General features: G+C 36.4%; 1 protein-coding gene across 3 annotated transcripts in view; it reads left to right on the top strand.

The window, feature by feature from the left end:
• Positions 1–12814, top strand: part of IDE (insulin degrading enzyme) — a 109100-nt gene that overhangs the window by 31849 nt on the left and 64437 nt on the right. For all 3 annotated transcript variants that reach the window (XM_065894840.1, XM_065894842.1, XM_065894841.1), the window contains exons 2-4: positions 4332–4516; positions 5858–6065; positions 9095–9264. In XM_065894840.1, the coding sequence (XP_065750912.1) occupies positions 4332–4516; positions 5858–6065; positions 9095–9264 (563 nt within the window). The remainder of the gene's footprint in view (positions 1–4331; positions 4517–5857; positions 6066–9094; positions 9265–12814) is intronic.

Below are 12814 nucleotides of genomic sequence, written 5' to 3' on the forward strand. Positions count from 1 at the left end.
TTGAAACAAAGACTGTCACGGAAGACACAAAAAGGCATTACATAATGATAAAGGGATCAATCCAACAAGAAGATAATAACACTTGTAAATGTGCACCCAACTCAGGAGCACCTAAATACATAAACCAAATATTAATAGATGTAAAGTGAGATATTGACAGTAATACAATAATAGTAGGGGACTTTAAAGCCTCACTTACATCAATGGATAGATCATTCAGAGAGAAAATCAATAAGGAAACATTGGCCTTAAATGACACATTATATCAAGTGGACTCAATAGATATCTATAGAACATTTCACCCCAAACTAGCAGAATATACCTTCTTTTCCAGTGCACATGGAACATTCTCCCAGATAGATCACATCTGAGCCACAAAACAAGTCAGAAAATTTAAGAACACTGAAATTAAATAAGCATCTTTTTGGACCACAATGGTATGAAAATAGAAATCAGTTACAAGAAAAATGGAAAAAACACGAACACATGGAGCCTAAACAACATGATGCTAAGCAACCAGTGGGCCCGTGAAGAAAGCAAAGAGGAAATCACAAAATACCTTGAGACAAATGAAAATGGAGATACAGTGTTCCAAAATCAGTGGAACACAGCAAAAGCATTTTCAAGAAGTTTATAGCGATCCAGGCCTACTTCAGGAAACAAAAATCTCAAATAAATAATCTAACCTTACACCTAAAGGAACTAGAAAAAGAAGAACAAATAGAGCCCAAAGTTAGTAGAAGGAAGGAAATAAAAAATATCAGAGCAGAAATAAATGAAATAGAGATTAAAGAACAGTAGAAAATACAATGAAACTAAAAGCTGATTCTTTGAAGAGATAAACAAAATTGATAAACCTTTAGCCAAACTCATAAAGAGAGGACCCAAATAAATAAAAACAAATGAAAGAGAAGTTACAACTGATACCACAGAAATGCAACGGATCATAAGAGTCTGTGATAAACAATTACTTGCCAAAAAATTGGACAACCTAGAAGAAATGGATAAATTCCTAGAAACATACAATCTTCTGAGACTGAATCACGAAGAAACAGAAAATCTGAACAGACAGATAACTAGTAATGAAATTGAATCAGTAATCAAAAAGTTCCAAACAAAAGTCCAGAACCACACAGCTTCACAGGTGAACTCTACCAAACATTTAAAAAAGACTTAATATCAATCTGTCTTTCTCAAACTATTCTAAAAAATTAAAGAGGAAAAGGAACACTTCAAAAATCATTCTACAAGGGCAGTGTTACCCTGATACCAAAACCAGATACAGACACTATAAAAAAAAAAAAGAAAATCACATGACAGTGTTCCTGATGAACAAAGATGCAAAAATCCTTAGCAAAATATTAGGAAACCAAATTCAACAATACATTAAAAGGGTCGTATACCACAATGAAGTGGGATTTGTTCCAGCAATTCAAGGATGGTTCCACATCTGCAAATCAATCAACATGAAACATCATATTAACAAAACGAAGGATAAAAATCATATGATCATCCCAACAGATGCAGAAATACCATTTGACAAAATTCAACATCGATTTATGAAAAAAACTGTCAGGGGCTTCCCTGGTGGCACAGTGGTTGAGAGTCCACCTGCCAATGCAGGGGACGCAGCTTCGTGCCCTGGTCTGGGAGGATCCCGCATGCCGCGGAGCAGCTGGGCCCGTGGGCCGTGGCCGCTGAGCCTGCATGTCTGGAGACTGTGCTCCACAACGGGAGAGGCCACAGCAGTGAGAGGCCCACGTACAGCAAAAAAAAAAAAAAAAAGAAAAAAACTGTCAACAAAGTGAGTATAGAAGAAATATAACCTCAACATAATAAAGGCCATATATGACAGACTCACAACTAACATAATACTCAATGGTGAAAAGCTGAACGCTATTCCTCTAAGATCAGGAACAGGACAAGAATGCCCACCCTCACCACTTTTATTCAACATAGTAATGGATTACTATTTTCAGATGACATGCTACTGTATATAGAAAACCTTAAAGACTCCTCCAAAATAACTTAGAACTAATAAATGAATTCAGTGAAATTGTGGGATTCAAAATCAGTATACAGAAATCTGTTGTGTTTCTGTATAGTAATAACAGACTTTCAGAAGGAGAAATGAAGGAAATAATCCCATTTACATTTGCATCAAAAAGAGTAAAATACCTAGGAATAAATTTAATCAAGGAGATGAAAGACCTGAACTCTGAAAACTATGAGACATTGATGAAAGAAATTGAAGATGACACAAATAAATGGAAAGATTATATTATGTTCATGGATAGGAGAATTAATATTGGTAAAATGTACACATTACCCAAAGCAATCTACAGATTCAGTGCAATCCCTGTGAAAATACTAATGACGTTTTTCACAGAACGGAACAAATAATCCTAAAATTCATATGGAACTGCAAAAGGCCCTTAATAGCCAAAGTAGTCTTAAGAAAGAAAAACAAAGTTGGAGTTATCATGCTTCCTGATTTCAAACTATACTAGAAAGCTATAGTAATCAAAACTATATGGCACAAAAACAGATGCATAGATCAATGGGACAGAATAGAGGGCCTAGAAATAAACCCACTCACATGTGGGTCAATTAATTTACAACAGAGGAGCCAAGACCATACATTGGGGAAAAGACATTCTCATCAGCAAGTGATGCTGGGAAAACTGAATCACTTTCCTATACCATATACAAAAATAAAATGGATTAAAGACTTAAATGTAAGGCCTGAAACCATAAAACTCCTAGAAGAAAGCATAGGCAGTATGCTTTTTGACATCGTTCTTAGCAATATTTTTTTGGATGTATCTCCTTAGGCAAAAATAAACAAATGGGACTACATCAAACTAAAAAGCTGGGAAACCATCAACAAAATGAAAAGACAATCTACTGAATGGTAGAAGATATTTGCAAATGATATATTTGATGAAGGGTTAATATCCAAAATATATAGAGAACTCACACAACTCAATATCAAAAACAATCTGATTTTAAAAATGGACATTTAAAAAATGAATATACATTTATCCATGGAAGACATACACATGGTCAGCAGACACATGAACAGATGCTCAACATCACTACATCAGGGAAATGCAAATCAAAACCACCCCACACCTGTCAGAATGGCTGTTACCAAAAAGACAACAATTAAGGACCATTGTTACTTTAAATTAAAAAAGAAAACCAATGTGAACATGACTTTTTCTGTATTGAAAGCTTGAATTATTCATTTTATATTTGGATCTTTCTGAATCTTAGTGTAACTTTTGGAATATGAATTTATAAGTGAATATTGAGATGTGAAGCCGTGAAATCAGAAATATTAACAAATCAATGTAAGCAAGAAGTGCCAATTGCCAATTATCACAAGACAGGTCCAAAGAAATGTGAAAAAAAAAATGACAACAAATTAAGTGTTGACAAGGACATGGAGAAAAGGGAACCCTTGTGCATTATTGGTGGACTTCATGCAATGCACCAGTTGTATGAAGTTTCCTCAAAAAATTAAAAATAGGACTACCGTACAATCCAGCAGTTCCACTTCTGGGTATTTATCCAGAAAGTATGAGAACACTAATTTGAAAAATACAGGCAGACCTTTGTTCATTGCAGCATTATTTATAGTAGCCAAGATATGGATGAATGGCGAATAGCAAGATTTCATTATTTCTCATGGCTGAGTAATATTCCAGTGTGTGTGTGTCTGTGTGTGTGTCTGTGTACCATACCTCACACACACACACATATACACACACAGGAACATTACTCAGCCATGAAAATAATGAAATCTTGCCATTTGGAACAGCATGGATGGACCTAGAGGGGTATTATGCTAAGTGAAATAAGTCAGACAGAGAAAGACAAATATTGTTTGATTTCACTTATATGTGGAATCTAAAAAACGAAATAAGTGAACAAACAAAACAGAAACAGACTCATAGATATAGAGGAAAAATTGCTGGTTGCTAGAGGGGAGGATGGAGGGGGGGGTTGGGCAAAATAGGTGAAGGTGATTAAGAGGTATAAATTTCCAGTTATAAAATAAATAAGTCAATGGGGATGTAGGGAATATAGTCAATAATATTTTAAGAACTTTGTATGGTGACAGATGGTTACTAGACTTATTGTGGTGATCAGTTTATGATGAATCACTGTGCTGTACACCTGAAACTAATATTGTATGTCAGTTGTACTTGATTGTACACATTTTTTAATCTGATGATATATTTATTATATGGTTTTGCTTGTTACTCTTTGTTCATTAAAAGAAAAAAGCACAATCCAACAATTAATAATTTATTTCTTTTCAGTTTCCAAAAAAAGACTTACAGCAAAATGAATAATCCAGCTATCAAGAGAGTAGGAAATCATATCATCAAATCTCCTGAAGACAAGCGAGAATACCGTGGACTAGAGCTGGCCAATGGGATCAAAGTACTTCTCATCAGTGATCCCACAACAGATAAATCATCAGCAGCACTTGATGTACACATAGGTACAGTTTAAAATTATGAATTAAGCTTTGTTCAGTTTCATTGACCTAATGTTGACAATTATTAGAACTCTCCATATTTGTGCAAATGGAGACCTGGTAGTTACCAGTTCAATGTACCTTACTTTGTACAGTAGTCCTGTACAGCTGTTGGTAATCTACAGTTGTCTAAGTTAAATCGCCTTACATTTACCAAAAGTATCTTGTTAGGTTCCCAGCTAAGGTGACCTAGCAGCAAGGAAATTCATTCCCATCCTTTAAAACAGTGACAGTTCTAATGCCTTTACTTTATAAACTTTTGATATACTAGGGAATACCATATTTCCTAAATTCTTGTGTGCACATTTCTTCCACATTTAATACTGCTTTAATCAAGTTATTTCTTATTTATATGTACATTTAGTTACTTTTTTTCCTCTCTGAAAAGCTTTTATTTAATTCAATGGCATTTTAGAATTGGGAAAATAAGATAATAACCATCATAAGTTGAACAAATAATTATTGCCAAGCACAGCTCAGTGTGCTTTGCAAATTATCGTCTAATTTGTAGTTGCACAACTCTCTAAGTAAGCTATGTATACAAAAAGTGACTGAGGGCTTCACTGGTGGTGCAGTGGTTAAGAATCTGCCTGCCAATGCAGAGGACAGGGGTTTGAGACCTGGTCCGGGAAGATCACACATGATGCGGAGCAACAAAGCCCGTGCGCCACAACTACTGAGCCTGCACTTCAGAGCCCACGAGCCACAACTACTGAAGCCCGCGTGCCTAGAGCCCGTGCTCCGCAACAAGATAAGCCACCGCAATGAGAAGCCTGCACACCACAACGAAGAGTAGCCCCCACTCACCGCAACTAGAGAAAGCCCGCGCCCAGCAACAAAGACCCAGTGCAGCCAAAAATAAATAAATAAACAAATTAAAAAAAAAAAAAGTGACTGAAGCAAAATATTTTGCTCAAAGTTTTACAGCTAGTAGAGCTGCTAACCCCCAAACTTATGCTCTTAGCACTATGCTATATTGTCTCCTGCAATAAAATATAAGAGCTAGAAAGTTTCTAGCTCTTTAAAACAGTGAATTCAACTCTTCCTCTTAGTGTGATGTGTGAGGAAGCTAATGTCCAGAGGGTTAAGTATCTGCCCAAGGCCACCAACTAACTGATGTCAAAAGCTGGGGCTGGAATCTAAACTGCACCATTTAGAGTAGCCTATGCTTAACTTTCTCTGACTGTGGTTGGAGTTATCATGCTAACAGAAGTTCCAAATCATCTGTGATTCATCTGTACCCCATAGCGTTCAACATATAAAAAAATGATTTATTATATATATATATTTTCTCTTCTCTTTCAGGTTCCTTGTCAGATCCTGCCAATATTGCTGGCTTAAGTCATTTTTGTGAACATATGCTATTTTTAGGAACAAAGAAATACCCTAAGGAAAATGAATACAGCCAGTTTCTCAGTGAGCATGCAGGAAGTTCAAATGCCTTTACTAGTGGAGAGCATACCAATTACTATTTTGATGTTTCTCATGAACACCTAGAAGGTGCCCTAGACAGGTAATGCTGAAAATACCCTATGAATTATCCACCTGTGTTCACTTATCATGTTAATAATAATAATTAATATTTTTACAAAGATGTCTTCACAGCTTTATAGCTTAACAAAAGATATTTTAACCAGTATTTTCCCCCTCTGGATTTTATAAAAAAGAAAATAATGAATGATGTCATATATTTACTTTGTGGTAGAGGAAAAATAATGGCATGACTTTAAACCAGACTTTAAGCCTACAAAATATTTTATTGACTTATAAAATTCTCACCAGGCCTTCCCATTCTAACTGGTATTACATATGAAGCATGTGATGAAGAATAAACTGTAGTGACGTCATGGATCTCCTTTCAACCATCTCCTGTTCCAGAATGCTAGAACTTAAATATTCTGTTCTACTTTAGTTCCTCAATCCTCAAGGATACTTAGTGGATACAGAATGTTTTGACCTGCTGTTTCAGCCCTGGGGACATTTTGTGAAAGTATTTTCTGGAGCAAGCTCCATTAGGCTATTTTAATTTCTTGGTCAATTTTCTATACAGCTAACAGTATATAATTTTTTATCATATCAGTGATTTGATTCATTGTTCAAAGTGTAATTTATCCTGTGGTGAATTTTTAGTTTTCTGTGTTACCAAGAAGATGTAATTCTGCAGCCTTTTGATGGGTCTAGGTCTATAATGAAGTTTGACTTCACAGTTTTAGTAATTCTCAGCTTTAATTGCTTACTTATATTAATAGTAATTTTTTTTCAAACCTAATAGTTTGAATTTATTCTGTAGCACAAAGAACATTAACAGAACAAGGGCATGGGTTCAGGATACAGGACTGGGTCAGAGTAGCCTGTTTCTTATTTATTCTAGCTTATGTTTCAGTCTTCAGACAGCAGCTTTGAGGTGTAATCATCTTTTGTATGTATTCCCAGAAGACTTCCATTAATGAGTTCCCTGGGATCATACACTGAATTTAATTTCCTGCTTTACAAATGCTTCAGCAGATGTTCATATAATAGATCTCTGTTTGATGGAGGATGTCTGTTACTTGGATCAGAGTTTAAAAACCACTTATATAGAGTATCTTTCAAAGATATTGATTATACTGTGTCAGAATCATGACCCTTTATGTGGACTTGTCCAACTATGGTATGTAGCTATTAGGCACTTTCCCCAGCCTGAATTGAGGTAGGTAAAAGTGGTTATATGTCTAGAACTATCTGTTTCCGTATATCTTTGATTATAGGCTCCGGATAGATGGAGTTTCCCTTTGGATTGGTATGCATAAAGTACTTAGCACGGGATTGTATTCACTATGTGCTTAAAATAATATCAAGTAATGGTAACAGTCTTTTTGACGGCTGGACGATGAGGTGCAGTTGATGAGATGTTTATAAACCCAGGAGTCTCTTAGGCCCACTGAGTAGTAGTCGCATTCAGACAGAGCCTCTTCTCTTGGCTTCATCTGAATTCTGGACGTTGTTTTTTTATAAGATGGGGTCTAAAGTTTCTTAAGAAGACTTATTAGTATATGAAATCATGATTTAAATTGCAACCTGATATAGGAGAGTTAATTTATTAGCTAAAGGAATCTTAGTTCAGCTTTGGTACTGCTATTAAAGAATAGCCTCAAGAAAAGCATATTGGTTACTTATGTTAAAATTCCATGCCATGTTATTTGTTGAACCACTGCTTATTAAATTTTTAAAATTCTCTTAGTATTTCATAAAAGCCCATAATTATGTCTTAGTCAAACTACTGTGTCATAGGTTTTTCACTCCATTATTTTTTCCACTAATTAAAGTTTGTTTCCTTTTCTTTATAAGAAGGAAAAATATTCAGATAGAACCTTTTAAAAATAGGTCACTTAGTGTGTCCTAAAATGCCTGAGTCTTAGTGAAATTGCACTTAAAACTGTAAATTTAAGATTTATTGCCTGAGAACCATCACCTGCCTTTTCCTTTCTTAGAGAATTGGGCATATACAACAGGGATTTTCATAGACATGCCGAATTGTAAATCTTAAATACATTGCTTCTGTCTCATAAGTCTGCCCTGACTTTTTGTTGTTGTTGTATTGTGGTTTATAATAAGAAATATATATTTGGCCTTTGTCCCTGGTCCTGGCCCATAGCTCCTAAAACCCTTGGAATTTCCTAAGTGATGAGAGCCAAAGGTTACTTTTTGTTATTTTAATGAAGTGACTTTGGGGAAGTCCCTTGATAATCTGAGGTTGGGGGCTGGTTGCCAGGGAAGCCAGCCCTGTGATTAAGGGTTGGAACTTTCAGTCCAGGGGCTGGAGATTGACTTCAGTCACCAGTGATCAGTGATTTAGCCAATCCTGACGAGGTTTGGAGAACTTACAGGTTGGTGAACACATGGAGATTTGGGGAGGGTGGCCTGCCTAGAGGGCATGGAAGCTCCATACCCTTCCCACATACCTTGCCTTATGCATCTCTTTCATCTGGCTGTTCCTGAATCATATCCTTTTATAATAAATCTAGTGATTTAGTAAGTAAAACATTTCTCTGGGTCCTGTAAGCTGATCTAGGAAATTAATCGAACCCGAGGAGGAGGTCGTGGGAACCTCTGATCTACAGCCAGTTGGTCAGAAGCCCAGGTGACAACCTGGACTTGCAATTGGTGTTTGAAGTTGGGGGCAGCCTTGTAGGACCTGTGAGATCTGATGATAGCAGTATTGAGTTGAATTTTAGGCCACCCAGCTGGTGTCGGAGAATTGCTTGGTGGTGTGGTAACAACACATGGGAGTTGTCAGAATCAGAGGTGTTAATCTTTTTATATTTTCACTAATTATTTAACATATCTGGTGTAGAGTTCTCTGAATTTACATATGTATGATATTATATTTTTTGTTACTTAGAACTTTATATTCCTTTTTTCTAAGTAGGAATGGTAGTTTTTTCTTATTCTGTAGGATTCATATTTCCTATCTAAGTTTCAAACATATTTTTTTAAACATATTTTTAAAAGGCCACTTAAAGTAACAGCTTTCAAGTTGTTAATTATGTTTCTTACCCTTAGGTTTGCACAGTTTTTCCTGTGCCCTTTGTTTGATGAGAGTTGCAAAGACAGAGAGGTAAATGCAGTTGATTCCGAACATGAGAAGAATGTGATGAACGATGCTTGGAGACTCTTTCAGTTGGAAAAAGCTACAGGGAATCCCAAACACCCCTTCAGCAAATTTGGAACAGGTTTGTCAGCTGCGGCTCTAATGCATCCATTCTCCTTGACCTCATTTAAACCATGGCCCCTTTGCCCAGTATTGTATTTTACAGTTCAGGATAGAAGATTGCAGAACTCCTTGTTCCCACCTACCCTGTTGTTCATAAACTCAGAGTCTGGAGCTGATAAATGGTTGTTATATCATTGTTACTACTTGGTATTTCTTAAACCATGCCCCTACACATATGTTATCTGGCAGGTCCCTATGTAGGCACCTATATGTGATTCGTGACCTAAGAAGAGGTTAAAACTTAGGTATGTGAGCTTCATGGAGAAGGTGATAGTTTATTGAGAAGAAGAGTGACCAAATATGAAGCAAGTTTGTTGGATAACAGGGTGATAGAATTGAATTTAGATTTTAGAAATAGTAAGAATGAAGTGGTAATAATTCCTTTAGCAGATGAGTAACATTTTGGCTAGTAGTTCAAAAAGAAGGATGTCAACAGGAGTTGGGCCCTTGGCATTGGATATTTTTTTAAATTGAGGTGTAGTTGATGTACAATGTAATTTTCAGGTGTACACCAGAGCGATTCTGGCATTGGACTTTGTACGTAATACGTGGAATGATATTCTCAAAATTGTAGTAACAGTGACATAAGCAGTTATATAGCCCTCTAGAGGTTACTCTGGCCATCCCATACAAATAGGGGTCTGACTGTTTAAGGAACAGAGCAGTTAGAGCTGTGAATAGATATTTTTAAAAAATATTTATTTGGCTGCGTCGGGTCTTAGTTGTAGCACATGGGATCTTTTAGTTGTGGCATGTGGGATCTTTGGTTGCGGCATGCAGGATCTTTTAGTTGCAGCATGCAAACTCTTAGTTGCGGCATGTGGGATCTAGTTCACTGACCAGGGATTGAACCCGGGCCCCCTGCATTGGGAGCTTGGAGTCTTAGCCACTGGACCACCAGGGAAGTCCCTGTGAGTAGATATTAACCAGCATTTCAAAGGGAGGAGATAATAGATCTCTTTATTCTGAGTAAATAGAATGCTCACTTCAAGGCTTGTTGAACCCCCCTGCTCCCATCACCTCCACCTCTACTATCTACAGGTAGATAGATGCATAGCGTCTGCTCCGGGCATGACCATAGAAGACACACAAGGTCCCTGCTCTCAAAGTGCTACAACATCCTGGTAGGAGATTAGAGGTGGGAAGTAACAGGGAGTAGAATAAAATAAATATAGAGATTCTTGATTTTACAATTGTACCCTTTTTCTTTATTCAGTTTTTCATTAAAAAGTACATTTAATTTAAATATTTAAATGATACAAAAGTATTTTTTTTAAAAAACAAAAAGTTGCCCTTTTCTTCATCTACTCTGGCCATTACCACTTCACCAGATGTAATCATTGTTAAAGGTTGCTGTGGGGGCTTCCCTGGTGGCGCAGTGGTTGAGAGTCCACCTGCCAACGCAGGGGACGCAGGTTCGTGTCCCGGTTCGGGAAGCTCCCACATGCCGTGGATCGGCTGGGCCCGTGAGCCATGGCCACTGAGCCTGCGCGTCCGGAGCCTGTGCTATGCAACGGGAGAGACCACAACAGTAAAAGGCCCGCGTACCGCAAAAAAAAAAAAAAGGTTGCTGTGATTTTAAAATACTGCTTTGGGGATTATGAAATAGCATAAAAATAATAGATTGTTTAGTGTACTTAAAATTTATGCTTATTACATAAGTTAATTTGGGGAACTTTTAAAAAAAGACTATAAAGACAGCTTTCTTTCAGTTTGGATACCATTCTAATGTATCTAGCAGCAGCCAGGGAATTAGCATAGCTTTATAGAAATAAGAGTTTTTAAAAATCGTAATTAGAAGCAGTGATACTGTATTCTTTAGACTTATAATATTTGGCACCCTGTGACAGCATCACTGCTAAGGTGGATATTGTGGTCTCTAAAATGTCTATGTAATGATTAATTATCTGAAAAGTGGCTTTCGTAGAGGACATCAGCATACATGGTATATCAAGAGGGACTGAGTTTTAAAAACCAAATTTCAAATTACTACATCCAAATGAGTGTTGTCCTGTAAATGGTCCCTTTGGCAGGTTAGACACCTCCACCAACAGTGCTGCTATTGTGCAGAACGTGTTAGAGCTCCTCTTTGGGAGTTGCCTTCTTTTAAATAGTCTCACTGGTGATAAATCACAATCAGCATGCTCAGGAAGCGGCCACAGATCTTCCAGAAATAAATCCAGTGAATAAGGTGAGCAGTATTACCTCAGGTCACAAACAAGAAACAATCTTAAAATGTCCTAGAAGAAGGTTTCGGGAGTGATGGGCAAAGAAAAACATTGAATGAGGTCAGTTACGTAGAGGTGGAGTTTAAGAGCATATTTCTTTTTTAACCACTGACAAGGCTAGGCAGTTAGCGAAATATGAGGTAATATAAACAGCTAAGAGGTGAGTTAGCCAGACTCAGTACAAAAGTACAGAAAATGTGATATGAGTAGTGCAAATACCAAGTTACCTACTGAGTTTAGAAATATAAACTAACATTGAACTTTTTGGAGTAGAGGTTCTGTCGATTGTTAAGGTCACAGACAAGTTTAAAAGTATGATGAAAGCTGTATACCCTTACCTTAGAAATTACACACGTATAAAATTTTGCAAAAGTTATTCTCGCAGAAGAATCCTTGTCAGAAATTCATACTTAATTTACTTCTATTATTTTTTAGTAACTTCAGATGTTTCTGTGAATGTGGGCCATTTTGTCCATCAAGGGATTATGATTTATTATTTTAACATTAATATTTAAAATATTAAAATATTATTTTAATAATATTATTATTATTTACTATCAGGAAAAGCCAGGTATTTTTAAATGAACAAAAACCAAGCATTGTGTTCTGTATTTTTAAGAAAACCTTACAATAAAATGTTAGTCCTTAACAGTAGTTTTTCTTTATATAACCCACAGTAAGAAGCATATTTTACTCAGAGCACATGTATGCGTGTTTGTGTAAGCAACTGAAACAAAAGTTTTACCAAACAATATCTTTCTTATATTTTCAGATGTAGTCTGGTACCCTCTGTTATATTCTGTTTCTTTTAAAAAAAAATTCTGGTCTGCCAATACATTAAATTTATGTCAGCACAATCGAGTGGGTCCCAACCTACAGTTTAAGTAATTCAGAGTGATAGGCAGTCATTTCATAGGCAGTGATAGACCCAGGAAAAGCATTTGATAAAACTCCTTCATGAACAAAACAACAAAAAACTCTCGAGTTGATAACAACCTATGCCAGACATCGTGATTAATTCTGACGTTTCAAAGGGATTACTGTTGAAAGGCAAAAACAAAACAAGAATACCCTCTAAGCAATTTTTTGTTCAGTTGTGCCGTAGGTACTAGTCATTGCAGGAAGTTAAGGGAAAAAAACGTGATAAGTAAGAGGTTGAAAGGAAGCAAAAGGAAACTTCCCTTATTTCCATATGATTGCATAAAAAATTCAAGAACTCTTCAGATCAGTCATTAAAAATAAGATTATTCACCAGCGTTGCCAAAAGAAGAGAAACACTAA

This window comes from Phocoena phocoena, chromosome 16, assembly GCF_963924675.1.
Source record: "Phocoena phocoena chromosome 16, mPhoPho1.1, whole genome shotgun sequence".
Taxonomy (NCBI): domain Eukaryota; kingdom Metazoa; phylum Chordata; class Mammalia; order Artiodactyla; family Phocoenidae; genus Phocoena; species Phocoena phocoena.